Source organism: Lagenorhynchus albirostris, chromosome X (assembly GCF_949774975.1).
Source record: "Lagenorhynchus albirostris chromosome X, mLagAlb1.1, whole genome shotgun sequence".
Taxonomy (NCBI): domain Eukaryota; kingdom Metazoa; phylum Chordata; class Mammalia; order Artiodactyla; family Delphinidae; genus Lagenorhynchus; species Lagenorhynchus albirostris.
In genome coordinates, this window is record NC_083116.1 from 119,724,506 (window position 1) to 119,749,615 (window position 25,110).

Genomic DNA, 25,110 nt, shown 5'->3' on the forward strand with positions numbered 1-25,110 from the left:
GGCTCTGGGTGGCGGGGGAGCCCTCCACTTTTTGCCCTTGACATTTAAAGGGAGAAAATATAATAATTTGTACCAGGCCATGAAAATTGACTGAAGGGCACTCTCTTTCATTACTGTAAAAATGAACAAAATGCACTTGAATGCTCCTTTAAGGAAAAAGAGCGAATTTACTTGTATTTCTACAGAGGCTGTGTGTTTCTTCTAGAATGGTTGCTAATGTCACTTTTTGTAATTTTATTCTTAAGGACCTGGTGAAAGCCTTTCGGGACTTATTTTTTAGCTCCGACAACGTTGGTTTGTTGTGGATTCTCCTCTTATTTTCTGCGTTCATAGATTTCATACATTCATATATAGATTGTCTCTAATATGAACACTAATGCCATTTCTTTCTTGTCATTTCTACTGGTGATCCAGGTATATAGTGTAGAGTGAGGCACATTTCCAATTTATAGTTGGAAGCAGGTACCCGCAAAAACAGTGTTCAAAGCCTGCTGGTACATGTTACAGCACTTCAGTCTGGAGGTCTGTTGTTGGGCCGACCCCAGTTACTGGAGTAGGAGAGGGGTGGAAACAGTGGCCAACAGAGGAAGCAAGTCCTCGATCAACAGATTTGTCTGGTTCTGAGAGGTGGAAGGCTGAATGAAGAGGACACTAAAAAGATCCTGATGAGGAAACACAAAAGGCTTTTGTGTCAGAGAGGCCAAGAGTTGAGGAAACAGGGATGCTGTCAGCTAACAGGTGATGAAGAATGAGATACGTAATGCCCTCTACTGAGCCATTCTGTTTTTTATTTCTTTTTTGGTAGATTCCTTATTTTAGGAATGATCCCCAAGTCTATGATTTTGAAATAAAGGAAATTTCCTATATTATTTTCTTCTTAGTAGGACATTTCTTCACCTCTTAAGACGGTAATAACACCAGAGTGGAATATCTAATGCAATTTGGTATTATTCGCTCATAATGTACTTTTTTTCTTCTCATCATCTGCAGAATTTCCCACGTCCTACTTTGCAATGTAACCCAGCGGGTGTCATTCTGGTTTGTGGTTACCGATCCTTCAAGGAATCACACCCTTCCTGCTGTTGAGGTACAGTCAGCCATAAGGTAATCACCGCTAAATATGCCTTCCACTGGTAAATCAAGGTATTGATTAATTCACCTGTTTTGATAGATTTTGAAGACTTCTCTCTCTGGTTCACAGTGATTTATTTATTAAGATGTCAAAGGTTTCATTTCGTTACTTTGGAATAGAGATTAGTATAGATCAGTGGTTCTCATCCAGGGGCAGTTTTGCCTCCAAGGAGACATTAGGCAATGTCTGGAGACATTGTTGTTGTACAGTGCTGGTGACGGAGTAGGCAGAAGTTAGGGACGCCAGTTAACATCCTCCTGTGCTCAGGATAGCACTTCACAGCAAAGAACTATTCAACCCCAAATATCCATTGTGCTGTGGATGAGAAGCCTTGGTTTAAACATTAGCTAAGAAGGTTTAGTACTGTCTTCTTTTGGCGAGAACACCTTGTACGGCACTATCGTGTGATGGTTTGTCATATGCCTTCTCGAGCCCGAATGCTTAGGTGTTTTTTGTTTTAGGGGAGTATAGTTGCTTTACAATGTTGTGTTAGTTTCTACTGTACAGCAAAGTGAAAGTCTTTATCTTTAAAAGATAATTTTTTGAAAAAAAGTAAAAGCACAACTTTCATACAAATCAAAAATAAATGCTATCCAAGATTCTATTATCTTATTAGTTAATGAGGGAACTAGTAAGATGTTAAAACCAGTTTAAAGGAGACTTCAAGGCAGCATGCAAATGCAGGAATTGAAGAATGGTGATGTTTATTTATTAAAAGATACACCAGTCTATCCATTGGCAGTGCTCCACCAGACACAATTCACCTTGATTTTCTGTGGACAAGAATCATTTACATTGTATCAGTTTTCTCCAACTTACAGATATGCAAAATAACTCAAAAACAGTAAAAGGTGGAAATTGTCCAGAAAGGTAGACTTGCAAGACACTCAGTCATATTTTTCACCCATTTGAAGTTTTACCCATTTTTTCCTGACAGTTCCCCTCCTTCTCTCCTTGGGATTATAACAAACTTTCAGAAGTGAAATGTATTCTTTTCTGCACAGAAGCAGAAGAAGCAGTTTGTTTTTATTTCAACTAATGTGCACTTTATGTGTGTCAAAACTTCAAATCCCACACATGATTTGTGTTGGGCAAAGGTATATTGGAAGAATGAGTTCACAAAATAAACTATTTCCTGAAAAAGAATGAAACAAAGTTCATTCTTCTTACAAAGGATTTATTTACAAGTTACTGAAATGCATATTTTTCTCGTTACCAAAGAGAAATGTCTAGTGAAAGAACTCATCTGCTCTTTGTAAAATATTAATGTTTAAGATGAGTGTATAATCAAATGCCAAGTGTTTTTGTGTGAATAATCATCTGTTTCCCTTGCTGAAGCAAAGGCATTGAGGCTCTATACCCATGGGAAATGATTTAACAAGGTTTTCTTTGTTTTGTTTTTTTAATAAATAAATAAATAAATTTATTTATTTTGGCTGCATTGGGTCTTCGTTGCTGTGTGCAGGCTTTCTCTAGTTGCGGCGAGCGGGGGCTGCTCTTCGTTGCGGTGAGTGGGCCTCTCATTGCGGTGGCTTCTCTTGTTGCGGAGCACGGGCTCTAGGCGCACAGGCTTCAGTAGTTGTGGCTCAAGGGCTCTAGAGCACAGGCTCAGTAGCTGTGACACACGGGCTTAGTTGCTTCGCAGTATGTGGGATCTTCCCAGACCAGGGCTCAAACCCGTGTCCCCTGCATTGGCAGGTGGTTTCTTAACCACTGCGCCACCAGGGAAGCCCTAACAAGAAGGTTTGAGCCAAATTGTTTCTGCACTTTTGCCAGTAAGAATACTGCTAAGAGCCACTACTTAGGGAGTAAGAATTAGGAATATTGTATTTCATGAGAAAAGGGATTTTATTCAAGCCCTGTGATGAGGGAGGGCTACAAGGAAAATGAAGGCCCTGTGGTTAAACCAAGCTTCAGTTAATGTGAGGCGGAGGAGTGAGTGTTTAGGGTGAAGGTTGAAGATCTAGAGGAATATGTTCACAACAAAATGTCTGTTTCAAAGGCCCTAGTAAGAAGGACTATTGAGGGGGTGAGAATGGCCAATAGAATGGGAATTTATGTCCGGGAATGGATAGGACTCATCAGAATTGTATGAAAATAAAGGAAACAGTACCAAGAGGGAAGGATAGACTGAAAAGAAAGGAGATGGTACCTAGAAGGCAGGTAGTAGGAATTTCAAGGCTGAAGAACCTATGTGGTTGGGTAAAATAATGCTAGTTCCACCTAATGCTTGCATAATATTTTCTGGTTCACAAGGCATGTTCTGATGCGTCTGTGGCATTTAGTATCAACACCAATCATTTGTGAGCTATTATTATTATCCCTGCTTTATAAATGACGAAATTGAGGCTCAGGGAGATTAATTGATTTGCTCAGGTCACCTAGAAAAATAAAGAGTGACGACTTGAACGCAGGCATGCTGCCAGCACATGCAGTGATTTTTTTTTTTCTCCCGGTCTGCTAGAGTATCCACACGTATGGAATTAGGCGAGGGGATGACAGACCAGTTTTAAGATGTCTGCTTTTGATCTGTTTTGAGGGCCTGGCCTTATTCAAGGCCAATCTTGGCTAGAAGATATCCATGGTGATTGACGCCTCTTGGGGATTTCAGTGGTAGATGGAGATATAGTTTGTACTAAACTAGAATTTCTTATCAGCCTGAGTGCTAACCAACCAGGTAGACAGAATGAGAATGCAGAGCAACTTTTTTTTTTTTTTTTTTCAGAGCAACTTTTCACTTTACTCTGTTATACCTTGGTAGTGGGGTTCATTATTTTGTGGGAAGCTTTTTGTTACCGTGTTAGCAAAATTAGGTTACGAAAAAAGAAAACATTCCGTAGTTTGACAAAAATTGCATGGAAATTATCCCCTGCTGCAGATTCCCTGGCTGGGATTCTCCTTCCCATTTCTGAATAATCAGGCCTCCCCACAGATTTTCATTTGCTAAAGGAGGTCTTTCCTGATACCCTGGTGCTGGTCTGCAGAGATTCTCCAGCTTTTACTCTCAGGTTCGGGATCAGTAGTCACCAGCCACATGTGGCTCTCAAGCACTTGAAATGTAGTTAGTCCAAGGTTAGATATGCTCTAAGTGTAAAGTACACACCAAATTTCAGCGACTGAGCACAAAATAAAATGTGAACCAACTTAAAATTGATTACATGTTGAAATTATATTTTCTTGGATATAGTGGGTAAAATATATATATATTTTAAAATATTTATTTATTTGGCTGTGCTGGGTCTTAGTTGCGGCACAGGGGAGCTTTAGTTGTGGCATGTGGAATCTTTAGTTGCGGCATGCGAATTCTTAGTTGCGGCATGTGGGATCTAGTTCCCTGACCAGGGATCGAACCTGGGTTCCCTGCATTGGGAGCTCAGAGTCGTAACCACTGGACTTCCGGGGAAGTCCCAAAATATATGTTATTAAAATTAATTTTCCCTGTTACTATTTACTTTTTTTTTTAAACGCAGCTCCTAGAAAATTTGACATCACACGTAAGGTTCACATTATATTCTGGTTTCAGTGCTGCTCTGGAGGTTGTTGAAGTTAGCTTGCCTAGTGTGAATTCAGTAAAGGCCACACAGTTATCTCCAAGAAATCTCCTCATCTAATTTGCAAATTCCAGTTAGAAATTTAGTTTCAGTCAAATAAGTTTTTGCTACCAACCCCTCCCTAACTGCCACCAACCCCTCCCTAACTGCCACCAACCCCTCCCTAAGTGCCACTACCACCAAAAATACAGATTTTCCCTGGGAAAAGTAATGCATTTACCTTCATATTTTTCTAGACTTTTGTACTCCTAAAGCACCATTTACTTTAGTCATATGGAACTACTTGCAGCTGACGCAACAAATCATACTACATACCATGTCTCCAATTCCTATGCTCACTGCACACTTTGGTCTAAAGAACTCCTACTTGTCCCTCAAAGCACAGCTCAAAAGTTGCCTTCTTAGGAAAGCAGCTGTGACATTTTACTATGATGTACTTACCCCTCTGCTGTGCTCCCACTGTGCCCATATTTACCCCTTGCACTGTGATTGCACTGTGATTGTGGAGGGACTGATGGGCCACTCTTCTAGACTGTAAGCTCCTTGGGTATTTTTATTTCATTCTGTATCTCCAGCACCTAGCACAGGATCTGGTACTTAGTAACTTTCCAGCAAATGTTTGTTGAATTGAATGAAAAAAAAGAGATCAAATTGATGGATTTGCAGCTGCTCCTGGCTTCGTGTTCTCTTTTCTGCTGCTGGTTTTGTTTTTTCTTCTCATATTTATCACCCACTTTTTGCATATTATTTTATCTTTTCAGGCTGTTGGTATTTATGTAAGGCACCTTAAATAGAGTTCTGTCATTTTAATCTAGATGCTGCCTCTCAGGAAATAAAACATGGTGGGCAGAGCTCAAAGCTCAAGACTTCCAGTTACTTCTAGGACATTATCAACAATGGAGGGCAGTAGTACATAGAGAAGCATCTTTCTGGCAACCAGCACTGCCACTTATAGACAGAAAACCACAGCATGATTTGTCCTTATCAAACTGTCTGTTCAACCTGAAGTCTCCTGCTAGGGGGATGCTCTGTTTATAGAGATAGTTATAATCATGGGGAGATAGGGTTATACCTTCTGTTTCTAATGTTTCTTCTGTCTTGTTTCGTTTGTTTTTAATCATCATTGTATTTTAGAATGAATAGGAACCGGATCAACAATGCCTTCTTTTTGAATGACCAGACTCTGGAATTTTTAAGAATTCCTGCCACTCTTGCACCACCTACTGACCCATCTGTGCCCATCTGGATTATTATATTTGGTGTGATATTTTGCATCGTCATAGTGGCAACCATGCTATTGATTTTGTCAGGAATCCGGCAACATAGAAGGTAAGATATTTAAAGGGAGTGATTTAAAGAACATTTTCATGTTTACTCATGACTTGGAAAAACAAGGAGAGGATTTTCCCCTAGATGAAGAAAATGTGTTATATCTGAAACTGAAAAAATTGGTGATTTTTCAAAATATCACTTATGCTCTTGTTTTTGGAGACTTTTTGGAGTCCGTGTCCCTTAGTTAACTATGGGTCCTTCCATTACTGTCTTTCTTTCTATTCTACACCATGTGAGTGTTTTATATCTAGAGTTGGTTTTAATATCTGGGTTATGATTTTGTAAGCTGGATATACAGAGCTAAGCAGACTTTTTGGGTAGGCAGAGTTAATCTTTGCTAGTCATCCACCTCCAAAGACTAGTAGTTCCGTAGTCCTTTTCATGCCTCCTCACCTTGGCCTGCCTCTTCCAGTGCCTGCAGCCTCCACCTTGTACTACACACTTTTGCAATGTTTTATATTCCCTCCCTTTGATGGATGCTCTTCCCTCTAGTGCCTATGATTTTATATAGACCCATGTTCCTCACAGTGGCCTTTGAATCAACTTCCTGCATCAGAATTGCCTGGAACATTTGTTTAAAATATAGGTTCCTTTACCCTACCACAGACCCACTAAAGTCGATTCTCTGAAGGAGGTGCATTCTTTTAATTTAAGTTTGTTGATGTACAACTGAAGAAAATATGTTTTAATGAATATCTAGGCTATTCTAATTCACTTAGTTTCAGAGCTTCCAAACTAAGTACTTACATTTAGATTCCCACTCCTGGAGTTCATTTAGCTGGATTCTGGGGCACATGCAAACTTTGCTGTCAAAATTATTGTCAAAAAAAATTTGACAAAATTATTGTCAAAATTATTGGTATTAGAACTCTCCCAGACCAGTGGGAGAGTTATTCAGGTAGAGAGGAGACAAGATTTCTTAGCACAATGAAAGGAAAAAATAATTTTGTTTACAAGCACCTCTGATCCAGAAGGGAAGTGAAGAGAGTCCTTAACTCTTCAGTAGACACTCTGATGCTTCTAAACCTTCCCTTCTGATACCAAGGAAGAGGAATTCTGGTAAGTGGAATCACAGGCACACACATTGGTTTTCAAAAGGGTTGGTGCCCACACGGGACATGCAGGTTGTGTTTGGCCAAGTGTGTGTTTGACTAAATGTTTCTCCTGAGACTTTCTACTTTCCATATTGTTCACCCTGGTTATTAGCAGAAGGTAATCATTTTAAATTTGGGGCTTTATAATTTTTTTCACAAATGGTAAGTGAAATGCTATGGAATAAATGTGATTTATGTGTAGTGCCCAAATTAAGCTCAAAGATTAAGATCAAGTTGTACTTGCTTGCTTTTATTGCTCTTGGCGTGACACATAATGCTGAGAGGCTTGGTACAACTTATTAATCTGTTTTGTTTTGTTTTTCAGAATATTAAGAAATATTCTCTTGTAGTATTTGAATACCTATGTTTAATAGTTTTAAGTTTTATATTAATCCTGAAATGCTAGGATTCTATGGTTTCCAACAACTGTAACCTTTGTGAATTCACGCCATCTCCTTGGTTCCCAATTTCCTCACTAGTACAATATGGTGAAGGAGGTAGAAGAATGGGCTCTGGAGATAGACTGCTTGGATTCAAAGTATTTATTGCCTAGACTCTGCTCTTGTATGTAATCCATTAACTGTATGGATATCAGGAAATACAGGCAATGAGTCAGGGAAACCAAGCTCAAGAGGATATGGTTTGTGGTGCTCGAGTCAAGTTGGTTAAATTTTCCTTTACTGTCTGTGCATAGATAACTTTGCTCGAGTGACAGTGAGGTATATTAGAAAGAATTAATTTGCTGGGATCAAAAGAGTTGATAGAGTTCTTGAAGTAGTGCCTGGCACTACTGCTGTTAGCTGTTACTGTTATTTTATTATCCTGCCAGTTGCTGGTCTTTCAGCTCGTTAGTGCTGGGATCAGCTATCTCTTCCTTCTGAGCAGATTCTGCAGTAATATAAAAACTGAGGGTGTAGCATCATAATCTGTTGCCCGGGAGAAGGGAGGCTGTTGTCACAACCTTGCCTTCACAAATTTAGTTGATGTTCAAACCAGGAAACAGATGGACAAATCTCCTGTGTCAACCTGGAGAGCATCAGTAGTTAGCAAATAGAGTCAGGACAGTTATGAGAACCTTTTGAAGAGAAATTAATTTGTTGGGTTTTCCATTTGGTACGGAAAAAATTTGGTGGGTTTTTCTTGGGCAAAGTATCGCTTCAAAGGTGGGGAGAGGGTGCAGTTTGAAGTGGGGAGAGCCCGATCATTGTGATGAAAGCCTTTTCTAATTGTGGAAAAATAGGAGTTGCCCCTGAAAGCCTTTACTGTTGAGGAAGACAAAGATTTGTTCAAGAATCCAATTCATACATTAGGTAATAATGAACATAGTTTGTGTGATACAAAATCTTAAACCTAGAAGACCAGGAGGGACCACAGGGTCATCTGAATCACCATTCTGCTTCTGCAGAGAAGAGTGCCCGTGTCATCTAAGACATGTGCATCTTTATACTTACTACTGAAGAAATTGCTCAAGTAAAGCTTTAACTATTCTGTTAGCTGTGTCAATAACAGCATTCCATTGACTGTTCAGAACCACTGGGTGGAAAGTATGCAGTCACTGGGGGCCCAAACTAGGTGAACTCAAATACTAGTTATACCCTTTAGCTGAGTGACCTTGGTTGCATCATGTAATTTCTGTGGGTCTGTTTCTCCATCTGTTATAGGGAGATAATGTCTCACAGGACTTAAATGAGGATTGGGTGAAAAAATGTGTATAAAGTACCTAGGTTATAGTATGTACTAAATAAACAGTAATTAGTATTATCCAAGATGAGCTTAACCCATTTCTGTGATTAAGGGATGCTAGAAAAAGATCTCTTTTCCATCCAGATATTGCCACCGTACTGCAGAAGATTTTCCAGTTCAATGACTTATTGCTTGAGATTTTATTAGTTAACAAACACCTATTTTATTTTATTATTTTTTTCATAAATATTTTATTTTATTTGACCATGGAAGTTTATCAGTATATATTTGACTATGTCCTCAACCAATATAACTACAAATGAGGTCCAGCAATGCCATTCCAACTGCATGATTTTAAGAAATTTATTCTGACATGGTGCCTAGACATTTTCTCCTACAAATTAGCCCCACTCCTAAGGATCAAGCAAGGCTGGAGATGGTCTCTGGAGAATATGGTCTTGACCATGGGCTCAAATCTCAGGTAGAGTTGGTTTTTTTTTTTTTTTTTTTTTTACCATCTTTATTGGAGTATAATTGCTTTGCAATGGTGTGTTAGTTTCTGCTTTATAACAAAGTGAATCAGTTATACATATACATATGTTCCCATATCTTTTCCCTGTTGCATCTCCGTCCCTCCCACCCTCCCTATCCCACCCCTCTAGGTGGTCACAAACCACCTAGCTGATCTCCCTGTGCTATGCGGCTGCTTCCCACTAGCTATCTGTTTTACATTTGGTAGTGTATATATGTCCATGCCACTTTCTCACTTTGTCCCAGCTTACCCTTCCCCCTCCCCATATCCTCAAGTCCATGCTCTAGTAGGTCTGTGTCTTTATTCCTGTCTTACCCCTAGGTTCTTCATGACCTTTTTTTTTTTCCTTAGATTCCATATATACGTGTTAGCATACGGTTTACATTTTTCTCTTTCTGACTTATTTCACTCTGTATGACAGACTCTAGGTCCATCCACTTCACTACAAATAACTCAATTTCATTTCTTTTATGGCTGAGTAATATTCCATTGTATATATATGCCACATCTTCTTTATCCATTCATCTGTTGATGGACACTTAGGTTGCTTCCGTGTCCTGGCTATTGTAAATAGAGCTGCAATGAACATTGTGGTACATGACTCTTTTTGAATTATGGTTTTCTCAGGGTATATGCCCAGTAGTGGGATAGCTGGGTCATATGGTAGTTCTATTTGTAGTTTTTTAACGAACCTCCATACTGTTCTCCATAGTGGCTGTATCAATTCACATTCCCACCAACAGTGCAAGAGGGTTCCCTTTTCTCCACACCCTCTCCAGCATTTATTGTTTCTAGATTTTTTGATGATGGCCCTTCTGACCGGTGTGAGATAATATCTCACTGTAGTTTTGATTTGCATTTCTCTAATGATTAATGATGTTGAGCATTCTTTCATGTGTCTGTTGGCAGTCTGTATATCTTCTTTGGAGAAATGTCTATTTAGCCCTTCTGCCCATTTTTGGATTGGGTTGTTTGTTTTTTTGTTATTGAGCTGCGTGAGCTGCTTGTAAATTTTGGAGATTAATCCTCTGTCAGTTGCTTCATTTGCAAATATTTTCTCCCATTCTGAGGGTTGTCTTTTGGTCCTGTTTATGGTTTCCTTCGCTGTGTAAAAGCTTTTAAGTTTCATTAGGTCCCATTTGTTTATTTTTGTTTTTATTTCCATTTCTCTAGGAGGTGGGTCAAAAAGGATCTTGCTGTGATTTATGTCATACACTGTTCTGCCTATGTTTTCCTCTGAGAGTTTGATAGTGTCTGGTCTTACATTTAGGTCTTTAATCCATTTTGAGTTTATTTTTGTGTATGGTGTTAGGGAGTGTTCTAATTTCATACTTTTACATGTACCTGTCCAGTTTTCCCAGCACCACTTATCAAAGAGACTGTCTTTTCTCCAGTGTATGTTCTTGCCTCCTTTATCAAAGATAAGGTGACCATATGTGCATGGGTTTATCTCAGGGCTTTCTATCCTGTTCCACTGATCTATATTTCTGTTTTTGTGCCAGTACCATACTGTCTTGATTACTGGAGCTTTGTAGTATAGTCTGAATTCAGGGAGCCTGATTCCTCAAGCTCCATTTTTCGTTCTCAAGATTACTTGGCTCTTCGGGGTCTTTTGTGTTTCCATACAAATTGTGAAATAGTTTGTTCTAGTTCTGTGAAAAATGCCAGTGGTAGTTTGATAGGGATTGCATTGAATCTGTAGATTGCTTTGGGTAGTAGAGTCATTTTCACAATGTTGATTCTTCCAATCCAAGAACATGGTATATCTTTCCATCTGTTTGTATCATCTTTAATTTCTTTCATCAGTGTCTTATAATTTTCTGCATACAGGTCTTTTGTCTCCATAGGTAGGTTTATTCCTAGGTATTTTATTCTTTTTGTTGCAATGGTAAATGGGAGTGTTTTCTTAATTTCACTTTCAGATTTTTCATCATTAGTGTATGAGAGTGCCAGAGATTTTTGTGCATTAATTTCGTATCCTGCTACTTTACCAAATTCATTGATTAGCTCTAGTAGTTTTCTAGTAGCATCTTTAGGATTCTCTATGTATAGTATCATGTCATCTGCAAAGAGTGACAGCTTTACTTCTTCTTTTCCGATTTGGATTCCTTTTATTTCTTTTTCTTCTTTGATTGCTGTGGCTAGAACTTCCAAACTATGTTGAATAAGAGTGGTGAGAGTGATCAACCTTGTCTTGTTCCTGATCTTAGTGGAAATGGTTTCAGTTTTTCACCATTGACGACGATGTTGGCTGCGGGTTTGTCATATATGGCCTTTATTATGTTGAGGAAAGTTCCCTCTATGCCTACTTTCTGCAGGGTTTTTATCATAAATGGGTGTTGAATTTTGTTAAAAGCTTTCTCTGCATCTATTGAGATGATCATATGGTTTTTCTCCTTCAATTTGCTAATATGGTGTATCACGTTGATTGATTTGCGTATATTGAAGAATCCTTGCATTCCTGGAATAAACCCCACTGGATCGTGGTGTATGATCTTTTTAATGTACTGTTGGATTCTGTTTGCTAGTATTTTGTTGAGGATTTTTGCATCTATGTTCCTCAGTGATATTGGCCTGTCGTTTTCTTTCTTTGTGACATCTTTGTCTGGTTGTGGTATCAGGGTGATGGTGGCCTTGTAGAATGAGTTTGGGAGTGTTCCTCCCTCTGCTGTATTGTGGAAGACTTTGAGAAGGATAGGTCAAACACCTATTTTAAAAGGCAAGTGATCTTATTAGGCCTGCTGTTTACTATAATAGTGGTGGACTGACTAATGAGCTCTCTCTAAAAAAAAAAATCCCCTGATTTGTAGCATTTGCTGACTTCCTATCCAGTCTGAAATTTCTGAGTGTTTGAGTCACCTCTAGCAAGCCTGTGCCAGCCAGTTTCAACACGCCATTACAACTGCCGCCTCTTCGTGAAATAATTCGAGGAGGTTGCTTCTCTATTACCATCTAGTTGAGAACAGCAGTTTGCAGAATTGAGAGATTTGTTGCAGGAAAAAAGTTGGAAAAGTGATTTTTTTTTCTTTTGGGGAATAATTAGGGAGTTGGGTATGTGGGAAGACAACCAAGATGAACTGTATATACTTGACAGTGGTGTCTGTACTAGATCTGTGTCTAGCCCCAGCCTGGAAGTGGATATTTTAGCTCTCTGGTCAGCTTTATGGTAATGGTGATGATGGTGATGGTGATAGTGATCACTGTAATGGTGGGGGTGATGTGATAATGCTAATGGTGGTGAAGTCGATGATGTGATGTGTGTTTTAGTTGAAAGAGCACTGGATCAATACTCCTGGTTTTGGGTTCCAGTCTCATGCCCTGGCATTTTTTAGCTGAATGACCTTGATCCAGTCATATATGGAAAATGAGGATAATATTTTCTTAAATAGTTACGATGATGGGAAGACAAAATTGGAGAATACACACAAGTGCTTCATACACTGGGGAGTGCTATATCAATGTAAAGAAGCATCATCATCAAAAAGCAGTTACAAAGTGCTAATTCTATGTAACCTGGCACCTTGTGCTATAAAAGAAGAGTCACAGACACAGCACAATTTCAGACTTGTATGTATATAGTAGAATTGATTCATGAGTCCTGCATATAAATAGACTGTTATAATGTTATTGTCTTAGGAAGGGATCTTAAACAATGATCTGAATCCATCTCTCCAGAAGCCAAGGCCCAGAGAGGTAAATATATCTTATTCCTTTATTGACCATCCATTATGTGATAGGAGCTCTAGAATGTATCATGGAAGAGACGTACATAGATAACATGGGTGGTCTTTGCCTATAAGGAGATGATAATCTTGTAGTTGTAACAAAGCCAGGTCAAGGACTCAGGACATTGAACTCTAGCTAATGCTAGCAGTTGAGCAGAGTCACTAGTAAATTCACTTGGTTTATTTCTGGTTATATTTCTCTTCCCATAAGGTCAATAGTAAAGGGAAGTGCATTTGGATTTCTATGAATTTTTTCACACAAGGGGCTGGGGCTCAGCCAATATTTTCATATACTGAAACTTCACTTTCTTATAGAGTCGCAATTAAGTGAATAAATTGTCTTGAAAATAGAAATGTAAATGAAATCAGAAATGTTAGAGCTAATAATTGTTTTACTTTGCTGTTCTTAAATGTACACACTCAATAGGAGTCAAATATGTGTGCTTCCCTGGTGGCGCAGTGGTTGAGAGTCCGCCTGCCAATGCAGGGGACACGGGTTCGTGCCCCGGTCCGGGAAGATCCCACATGCCACGGAGCGGCTGGGCCCGTGAGCCATGGCTGCTGAGCCTGCGCGTCCGGAGCCTGTGCTCCGCAACGCGAGAGGCCACAACAGTGAGAGGCCCGCGTACCGCAAAAAAAAAAAAAAAAAAAAAAAAGTGTGTTTTGAGAGAAGCCTGGGGAGATGAAATAGAGTTCTAGGTCGACTCCTTTCACCAGTCTCATTCCTTTATGAAAGACAAGTTGCTCTACATATTTGAGTCTCAGCTCCTGCATTTGAAAAACAGTGATAATAATAAAATCTACATAGTATTGCAGTAGGAATTAGGTGAGATGATGTGTACAAAGCACTTAGTCTGCCGTGTAACAGATACTAATTCTTACTGTTTTGCTATCACATCACCAGTCTCACTGTGCTGCAACACCCATTAAAATCGTTCCAGCAGTGCTGCCATTTCCCCAGGACTCATCCACACTGATTATGACGACAGTCCCAGTTCCCCAATAATTAACTCTGTCCTGTTTTGGAATCATATTTGTCTGTCCTTTGTTGTTTGTCTGGCTGTTCTTGGGCCTTGGCTTTTCAGCCCTATCTTGTTTGAAGGGAGACAAAAATACTGTTTCTGCTTTTAGCTGCCACTACTTTATCTTGAGCAAACCCTGATCCTCAACACCCCCTAGCTACGTGGGCCACCCGATACAGGCAGACCTCACTTTATTGTGCTTCACTTTATTGTGCTTCGCAGATACTGTGTTTTTTACAAATTGAAGCTTTGTGGCAACCCTGCATTGAGCAAGTCTGTCAGCACCACTTTTCCAACAGCATTGGCTCACTTTGTGTCTCTGCATCACATTTTGGTAATTCTTGCAATAATTCAAACATTTTCATTATTATTATATTTGTTATGGTGATCTGTGATCTTTGATGTAACTATTGGAATTGGGGGGGTGGTCCACAGAGCACATGCACATAAGATGGCAAACTTAATGATGAATATTGAGTGTTCTGACTGCTCCACCAACAGGATGTTCCCTGTCTCTCTCCCTCTCCTCCAGCCTCCCTATTCCCTGAGACACAACAGTATTGAAATCAGGCCAGTTAATAACCCTACAGTGGCTTCTGGGTGTTCAAGTGAAAGGAAGAGTCACATGTCTCTCACTTTAAATCAAGAGCTAGAAATGATTAAGCTTAGTGAGGAAGGCATGTTGAAAGCTGAGACAGGCTGAAAGCTGGGCCTCTTACATCAGTTAGCCAAGTTGTGAGCGCAAGGGAAAAGTTCTTGAAGGAAATAAAAAGTGCTAATTCAGTGAGCACACAAATGGTAAGAAAGTGAAACAGCTTTATTGCTGATGTGGAGAAAGTTTCAGTGGTCTGGACAGAATATCAAACCAGCCACAACATTCCCTTAAACCAAAGCCTAATCCAGGCAAAGCCCTGATTCTATTCAATGTTATGAAGGCTAAGAGAGGTGAGGAAGCTGCAGAAGAAAAGTCTGAAGCCAGCAGAGGCTGGTTCATGAGGTTTGTGGAAAGAAGCCGTCTCCATAACATCAAAAGTGCCGGGTGACGCAGCAAGTGCTGATGGAGAAGCTGCAGCAAGTTACCCAGAGGATCCAGCTGAGATAATTCATGATGGTAGCTGCACTAAACAACAGATTTTCAATGTAGATGAAACAGCCTTCTATTGGGAGAAGATACCCCCCAGGACTTCCATAGCTAGAGAGGAGAAGTCAGTGCCTGGCTTCAAAGCTTCAAAGCACAGGCTGACTCTCTTGTTAGGGGCTAATGCAGCCGGTGACTAAAAGTTGAAGCCAGTGCTCGTTTACCATTGTGAAAATCCCAGGGCCCTTAGGAATTATGCTAAATCTACTCTACATGCGCTCTATAAATGGAATAACAAAGCCTGGATGACAGCACATCTGTTTACCACATGGTTCACTGGATATTTTAAGCCCACTGTTGAGACCTACTGCTCAGAAAAAGATTCCTTTTAAAGTATTACTGCCCATTGACAATGCACCTAGTCACTCAAGAGCTCTGATGGAGATGTATAACAAGATTAATGTTGTTTTCATGCCTGCTAACACAACATCCATTCCTCAGCCCATGGATCAAGGAGTAATTTAGACTTTCAAGTCGTATTATTTAAGAAATACACTTCATAAAGCTACAGCTACCATAGATAGTGATTCCTGTCGTGGATCTGGGCAGAGTCAGTCAAAAACCTTCTGGAAAGGATTCACCATTCTAGATGCCATTAAGAACATTCATGATTCCTAGGAAGGGGTCCAAATATCAACATTCACAGGAGTTTGGAAGAGGTTGATTCCAATCATCACGGATGACTCTGAGGGGTTCAAGGCTTAAGTGGAGGAAGCAGCTGCAGATGTGGTGGGAAAAGCAAGAGAACTAGAACTAGAAGTTCTAGTGGAGCCTGAAGATGTGACTGAATCGTTGCAATCCCATGACAAAAACTTAACAAATGAGGAGTTGCTTCTTATGGATGAGCCAAAAAAGTGGTTTCTTGAGATGGAATCTACTCCTAGTGAAGATGCTGCGAAGATGGTCGAAATGACAACCAGGGATTTAAAATATGACATTAACTTAGTTGATAAAGCAGCGGCAGGGTTTGAGAGGACTGACTCCAATTTTGAAAGAAGTTCTCCTGTGGGCAAAATGCTATCAAACAGCATTGCATGTTACATACAGAGAAATCATTCATGGAAGGGAGTCAGTCGATGCAGCAAACGTCACTTTTGTCTAATTTTAAGTAATTGCCACACCCACCCAGCCTTCAGCCACCACCCTGGTCAGTCAGCAGCCATCGACGTCAAGGCAAGACCCTCCACTAACAGAAAGGTTCCAATTCGCTGAAGGCTTAGATGATGGTTAGCATTTTTTATCTCCAAAATATTTTTAAATTAAGGTATGTACTGTGATTTTTTTAGACATAATGCTATTGCACATTTAATAGACTACAGTATAGTGTGGCTCCCTTTATTGCAGTTGAACCAAACCTGCTGTATCTCCAAGGTATGCCTGTACTTTTTTGGTCCCCTCTTTTGCCCATCTTCTCTCTGGATTTATGAGAAATAGCCACACTAAGGCTTCTAAGAGCTAGTTTCAGGTGTTTTAGTCACGGTTTTTTTTTGTTTTGTTTTGTTTTTAATCCTCTTCCTGAACCACCTGACATGCAGGAACAGCGGAAGTCATTAACACTCATTTTTATTTTTCAGGAAAAATAATTCATGTTTTTAGCAGAACATCAAATCAGAATGATCCAGAAAGATAGTTAAGTTTTATTATACTTAGAGCAATGTGCAGGCAGTGACTCAGTTTATTACAGGACACACTATGAAATGTGACAAAGGGCTGTATTACTGTTAGATAACCTTTGAACTTCTTATCATGTCCACCAGCCAGCAAGTTACTGACACTGCAGTTTGTGAAGCCTGTCAGTGCCAAGACTGTGAACAACTAGATCTAAGGTCACAAAAAAATAACATGTACCTAATTTGTCATGGACACGGCTCTCGTTTTGATAAATTTCCACAGCGATTTTGCTCAGAATCTTTTTGATTAAGAAATCCTTCTTCTAAAGAAGAGAAACTTGTCCTCATCCATCTGCATCTTCCTTTTTCGTTCTTCCCCATTCCTTGTGATGCCTGGTGGATTATTTTTCCTTTGTGGTTGGCGGGGGGAGGGGAGGCAGGATTTCTTGCCATGATCTGCAAGTGTCCAGCTCTCTGCAATTTTGCTTCTAATTCTGTAAAAACTTTTTTTTTAACTGAAGAAACTGGCAAATGAACACTGGCAACCATTACTTCTAAGACTGCTGTTGCATTGCCACCTACTTCAGAATGCTCCATCCACAAGGATTTTTGTAATATGAGTTTCATACTTACATACACAAATTTCAGGGTAAACCTTCACTGTTAAAAACCTATTTATTGTTATGGAGAATTATTATTCACTCCAAGCCCAATGAGGAGTGACTTGGAGAGAAATTGCGTGAGCTAGGCATTTTTGATGATAATTTATAAATATACATTTGTCGCTAGGGTGTCATTCTTACTGAAACATCACTCCTCTCTTTTATAATCCATGAAAAGGAGGGGAGGATGAGTGAAATTTGGAGTTTTTCTTTTTTATTGAGCCCTTTCTTTTCACTTTAGGACAAGAACTGTGTCCCTTCCGACACATAGTAGGCACTCAAAACATAGTTATTGAATGAATGTTGGATACTATGAATGGAAGTGATGTGTTCGATGGTTATAGAATGTCAGTTGTCTTTGCTTTCTGGATGACATGGAAAGTGATGAGATACCCCTGTCTACAGGAGGAGGGACCAAAGAATTCTAGTCCTCTGATAGGTGATTTCACCTGGCTGGAGGACCTTCTCATCACAGGAAATTGTATGCCTACTCCAACTGGCACTGATCGTTGACCGCTGATGCTTGGAATGGACAGTGCAGTATCTTCACCCTGAGGAAGGGAAAACACAGCAGCCTGTCCTTACCTAGGTCTCTGGGACTACAACCCACCGACTTCCACTCCCAGCATTGGGCCTGTAGTGATACATTTTGACATTTGACAGTGGCATGCACAATGGCAAAATACTTTCAAGTGATGACAGTGGGATCTACAGTATTGAAATGCTACTTTACTTTTCTTTATAAACTCCACCTATTTGAAATTATCTAATAAACCATCAGTGAAGCCTGGCAAAATCTGTACTCACTCCTAATTCTTAAAGTATGAAAATGAGTACTTTCCTCCATCCATTTGAAAAAATAACTTCAATAAATACAAGAAATACCACGTGTACATTCCCTTCCTTCCTTCCTCCCTTCCTCCGTCCCTTCCTCCCTTCTTCCCTTCCTTCCCTCTTTCTTTCTCCTTCTTCTGATAGATCCCATTCAAAATCTACCTTGGGCTGCTGTCTGAGTAACTTTGCCTACAGCATTAGTCCATCCATTCTTCCATCCAGTTGTTTGTTCCATCACCCAACTACCGTCCAATCATCCATCCACCCATTCATCCATCCATTTATTAATTCATCATCCAGCCAACCAGTCATTGATCTACATTCATTGATCCATCCATTTATCTGTCTAACTAGCTAGCCAGCTACTCATATGTCTGTCCATCTAACTCTAAGCACATTAGTTGAGTGCCTACTCTATGCTGTCAGCTGTTTTACAAAATATCTTTTAATTTGGAGTTGTCTGATTAGTTCTTCCTGAGAGATTCAGGTCAAAAAAATCTGGTGATGGGGTAGGGCAGGAACACAGAACACAGAATTTTATTTTTAAAAAGTATGTCTTCTCCGTGCATCACATCTAGAGGCACTTGTCAGTTTGTCTCATTGTTGGTGATATTCACCAAATTTCTCCCTTTACAAAAAACAAATGTCTCTTTATAATTAGTACATTGCTTGTAGGGGTGTTACACTGAGACCCTGTGAGTATCCTATTCCTTAGTCATCTCCCACTCAGCGGTTTAGTATCCATTGAGGAGCCTCATCAGAATCAATTATTATTATTTGGTGATTTCCTCTTTCTGTTGCATCTTCTATATTGGTTGTCATTCTTTTGTAAACAAGAGCTCTTTCTTTTCTCTGCCTTCCTCCACCATATTCTTTAAAGCACTTTGAAATGAGCTCTCATGTAGGACTAATAGGAAATTCTACCTTGATCATCTTTGGGGCATCTTCACCACCTCCTCACCCACTAGAAATTCACTAAGTTTCTAAGGGACTTCCATAGCGGTGGAAGTCCATCCTGGTCACCACAGCAGTGTCCACCATCCCAGCCATGTGATCCACTCAGGTCTGCCTCTTTGGAGCTTCTACAGATTTCTGGGACAAGAGAATCTTTGACAAGTCTGGGAGCCTCGTGTCTAACATCATGCCTCCATGGTGCCCTAACATCTAACTTGTGATAATCCTGAGGGAAACTCTTCTGCCCTCTGATTGCCTAGAGGTACTCACATCTCTTTTCTCCCCCTACCTCTATGATATCAAGCACAACTGGCTCAGTGTCTTGGCCTTTCACAAAGGACAGGAAGAATGTTTGAATTCAAGGCTACATTTTCCCACACTCCAGGGAAAGATTAAGGATCTGGTTACCACTTGGATTGGGGTAGCAGTGTCCTTAAAGGGTCTGAGAATGAATAACTTAAAAATTTACCTGTTAAATAGAATTTTTTGGAATGACCTGGGATTATAGCTATGAGTTGTAATTAGTAAAATGTGTTCGGAGTTCCAAAAACCTGACTTAACAAATGAATACAACTATTTTGTAATGAGTAGAGCCAAGGAATGATACCTGCAGTTTACAATGGTTACATCCTTTCTACAAAGTAATGTGAGTTTGCTTCTTGGTATCTCATTTCAACCTGATTTTTACCTAACATTTGCAGACCATTAATTTGTCAAATCTTGTGAGAGGAATTTATTACTTTTTTAAAGTCAATTTTTGTGAAGTTCTCCTAGAGCTAAATTTTTTAACTTGCCAATTTACCATATGTTTTCCTCACATTCCTTCATGCAGTTTGTGTGTGTGAATGTACATATGTATATGTGTGTGTATACAAACATTCATTCATACAAATATATATATTCATTCATATACATATATATATAATCCATGCAGACGTCTGATCTTGATAGCATCTTTTCACCTCATCAACTCTTTATGATCTTTGAAATTTATTTGAAAATACACAATGTCATCTATTTTCCCCATCATTCTAGGGTTCCTCTTCCCTTTCCTGATCTCCATGTTTGTACAGAAGACCATCCTTTCTCTTCCTAGATCCCAATCATTCTTTTTATGTGCATTTAGGAAGAACAAAGGACCTTCTGAAATGGAAGACACTGAAGATAAATGGGAAAACACAGTCAAAATTGAAAATGGCATCCCCTGCGATCCCCTGGACATGAAGGGAGGGCACGTTAATGATGCCTTTGTGACAGAGGATGAGCGGCTCACCCCCCTCTGAAGGGCTGCTGTTTTGTTTCCCCCTGAAACTCAACACTTGTTTCTGTGTAACTGCTGAACATCACAATTCATTGAGGGAAGATTATATATTTTGTTTCACCATTCTTCTTTTGTAAGAAATTTTGAACGTGCATGAAATTGAAAGGCAATGAATTATACCCATGAAGACCATTGGAATAATAAGCTGTTGACTATCCAGAATATTCTAAAATATTTCTCTGACAGCACAGTGTGTAAGTGTAGTCATGTGGCATTTGTAGTTACTGATTTTAAAATGCATTAGTATTTAAGCATTTCCAGCAATAAGGTCAGGCCAGTATATATATATCACACTTTAAAGACCTAAGAAAAAATACTTTTCCAGTGGAGAATGCCTATAATATGGTGTCCAAATCATTGAAAATGGATCCTTTTTGAATATCATTTATATCACTCTGTATATGACAAGATAAGCAAGAAGAACAAGTAATTACTGTAAATGGGTTGGATAAAAATGGGCGTGTTGATATACAAGGTGGAATTTGATCCTGTTATCATACCAACAGTTGCTTATATATATTTTCTGACTATCGGTCTCTAATAGGGCATCTGTATTCATTGATTATTTCTGCAGTTTGTAGAAGTACAATCTATGCTAACTTAATAAAGTGCTAATCATCTCTTTTTAAGTGACTGATTGTAGTCTGCAATTTATTTTCACACTGTGGAACATAGTAAGCCTTATTTTTATGTTATGTTTAATCTGCTCTCCAGTCCTAGAAATGAATTATTTTTGTTGTGTGTATCCCTGCTTGAAGACTGTAGTTTTTAGATTTGATTTTACTTTCAGGTAGGCCATGTATCATTCTAAATTCTAATAATAATTATTATACATGTATTAATAGAAGGAGAATATGCAGCTCAATCTCCCACTGCTATCACCCATAGTTGGTGTTCTGGCAGTAGTCGCTAACTCACTTCCCTGCCTCCAGTGGATACAAACTCTAAGAGGGGTAGTGGAATGCAGAAGGTTTATTGGGGAGTGCTCTCAGGAGATATACCTGTAAGAAGTGAGGAAGTCACGTGTGGTAAATACTAAGGTGTCTGTCATCTCCTGATGTTCACGCCTTCATGTAACCCTCTCTCCGTGAGTGCGGAGGGGACCTATGACTTGCTTCTAATGAATAGAATACAGCAAAGCTGGTGAGATGTCACTCCTGCAGTTAATTTTTTTTTTTTTTTTTTTTTTTTTTTTTGCGGTACACGGGCTTCTCACTGTTGTGGCCTCTCCCGTTGTGGAGCATAGGCTCCGGACACGCAGGCTCAGTGGCCACGGCTCACGGGCCTAAGTGCTCCGCGGCATGTGGGATCTTCCCGGACCGGGGCACGAACCCATGTCCCCTGCATCGGCAGGTGGACTCTCAACCACTGCGCCACCAGGGAAGCCCCCTGCAGTTAATTTGTATGATATCTGAGTCTGTCTTGCTAGCAGACTTGTTCCAGAGACTCTCCTTGCTGGCTTGATTAAGTAAGTGGGCATGTTGGGAAAGCACAAATGAAACTGTGAGCAGGTTCTAGGAATTGCTGGTGGCCTCTCAGCACCAAAGATAGCCTCCAGCCAATAGCCAGCAAGAAGCTGGGATCCTCAGTCCTACAACCACAAGGAAATGAATTCTGTCAACAACTGAAGTGAGTTTGGAAGTGGATTTTTCCAAAGTCAAATCTCTAGATGATAATGTAGTCTGGCCAACACTTTGATTGCAGCCTGAGCAGAGGATCCAGTTGAGCTGTGCCCAGACTCCTGACACATGGACGTTGTGAGATGATAAATGTGTGTTTTTTAGGCCACTAAGTTTGTGCTAAAGCATTATGCAGCCATAGGAAACTAACAGAGTAGGATTAAGCAGAGGGAGAAGTAACCAGAAACATGGTTACAACAGAGGCCTCAGCCAATCCTTCAGGGATCTTAGGAGCTGAGGTTGTCCCTGATTGAGAGAATGTGGCTGGGCCTTTGTATCTCTCCATTAGCCGGTTACGGTCATGGGTGCTCTCTGGGAAAGGATCTGCCCTTGGAAAGGGCAGTTCCCTGTGGCTGAGGGCAATTCCCACTGAAGGACTCAGCCATGAACCTTCAAAAGCCATTATTTCCAGAAGCAGGGGATGGGTATGTGGGCCCTAAAGAGGGGGCCTGGGTGGACCCCCAGAATATCCACGACACCTTCGCCAGTCATTTGGCTGCAATGTAGATTGAATGAATATCCAAAATGCAAACCTGCTTCTGTTGGTTCCTCACATAAAAGCTTTTAAAAATGGTTTCTTATTCTCTTTACGATAAAGCCAGACTCCTTAACACGGGGCCTGCTGCGGTTTGACCCCCACCTTCTTCTCTAACTTCATCTCTCACACTTCTACCCTTCTGTTTCTCTGTCTCTCTCTCTCTCATCCAATCCTAATAGATCTCTCACTTCCAGGCCTGGAACACTCTGCCCCATCTTCCAGCCACTCTTCCAGCTTGTCCTAGAGTTTCTCTCACTTAAATCTCTCATCCTCCTAGAGGTCTTTTGTGGGCCTCCAGGCTAAGTGCTCCTAGACTGCCCAGATAATGATACTCATCTTGTACTAGAATTATATTACACTTAAATGTGCTTTTGTAGAAAAAGGAGACCACAAAGGCAAGAGTGCCCTGGGGCCCACATAAGTCTTCTAATACAACCTTGTCTCCATAAAGGTTTTCATAACTCACTTCATTTTCTTCCCACCTCTAACCAGATAGAATTAACCACTGCTTTGTAACCTCACCATATCTACACATCTTTTCAGTTATAACCATCACAATATTTTATTTTGACTATTTGTTTATATACCTTCACACTAAATGTAATATTCTTAGAGGCAGTGTTCAAGTCACTTAGCATACTGCCTTGTCTTCCTATTTCCTTCCCTTTCTGTCTTCATTCTTTCTTTCCTTTATTCTATAACGGTGAGCAAAATCGAAAACAGTCGCTGCCCTCATGGAGCTGAAAGTCTACGTAGTCAGAACTCAATAAATGTGTGCTAATAAACAAGCAAATGAGATGGTGGCTGTCACAAGGCCATAGTCTTATACCTTCTGGGAGCAAAGCCTGGCCCCTCTCTGTACGCGGAGGAGCTTGAATTGGTGGCTGCAAATTTTTTGACTTGGGCACCATTTTGACTTGGGCACCATGTACTCTTTAATGTTATTAGGGCTTCCTTATTTTTAGGAGAGGAATGAGATTTCAGTTGGTTTACTAAAGAACCATTTTCTATCTTACATCCTCTTGAGTTGTGTACTCCATAATACGGTGGCCTTGAATACAGAATTGGTAAAACATCATCTGAATTCAATCAGTGGGCACTAGCAGGCACCATCCAAGACATGCATTCTCAAGAGGGTGGAAATTGTTCTTGGTGGGGAGAAAAAAAATTCAGTATTACAATGGTTTATAATCCTCCAAAGGACCACAGTACGTAAACAGGTGTAAAGTGTATCTATGGTATTAAAATTTCCTGGGTGAGCTATTAGGAGAAGATGTCTGAAAAGTCGCAATAATGGGAAAAAAAATTGAGAAACACCGATCCTAGATAAGCTTCTTATTTTGAAGGCATGGGGTAGACCAATTTGATCATTAGATCATTTTCTTCACTGTTTATCCTGAAGGGGAGGGGATCTGTTCCATTGGCAAAGATCTGCTCCACTAAATATCCTTGTTGAGGAAGTTTTCCGTGCTAGCAGAGGTGCGTTGTAAACTTGGCAGTCAATATAACAGCAAAATAGAGCTTATGTCTCCTGCCCACTGGCTTTGACAAACACTCTGGGTAATTAGAGGGCAGTCAATCATCAACCATACCTTTCATTTTAAAAATAATGATCCTGTAATGTCCCACAAGGGAACACATTGTGAGATGATATGTACTGGAAATAAAATGCTGTAAAGCGAGTGGAAATATATCTGTCACTCCAGTCTCCAAGTCCTTAGCAAAAACTGTGATGAAACTGGAAAGACAGAAGCATCTGAAAACCAAGTCACTGCAGAAACAATGAGCTGGGATGGTGATATCTGGACTTGTTTCACAGAAGAAATGTAAATGCAGGTAGATTTTGGGTTTTGGGGTATAGTTTCATCTACCATGTTTTCCACAAGGACTAACCAATACAAAACATCACTATATAAAAGAATGCAGTGAACTGTTGCATACATGATGCAACTGTTGCATACATGATCAGATTCCAGATATTAGTATCACCAAGTGAAGTATGCACATTTATCATCCCTGGATAAGGAACAAGGAATAGGACAGAACACAGGTGAAGAACCAGAAAGAGTATAAAATCCCTCAAAGTCCAAATTCCCAGTCCTTATTTCAAAGTTATGGAGCCCCTTAACATAGTATTTTATTTCCCACTTTACATCTTGTTTTGTTTCATAAAAAATATTACATGTCTAGTTACCTCAATTACACAAGCAAATGCATGGAAGTTTTTCCTTCTTTCTTACTAACTTTCCTTTGGCCCTCCCTCCCTCCCTCCCTCCCTCTCTCCCTTCCTTCCTTCCTTCCTT

General features: G+C 39.9%; 1 protein-coding gene across 1 annotated transcript in view; it reads left to right on the forward strand.

Moving 5' to 3' along the window:
- Positions 1–20,682, forward strand: part of CLTRN (collectrin, amino acid transport regulator) — a 78,653-nt gene extending 57,971 nt beyond the window's left edge. The window contains exons 6-8 of the mRNA XM_060138468.1: positions 991–1,104; positions 5,818–6,012; positions 20,396–20,682. Of these exons, the coding sequence (XP_059994451.1) occupies positions 991–1,104; positions 5,818–6,012; positions 20,396–20,552 (466 nt within the window). The 3' untranslated portion in view covers positions 20,553–20,682. The remainder of the gene's footprint in view (positions 1–990; positions 1,105–5,817; positions 6,013–20,395) is intronic.
- The last annotated feature ends 4,428 nt before the right edge of the window (positions 20,683–25,110 follow it).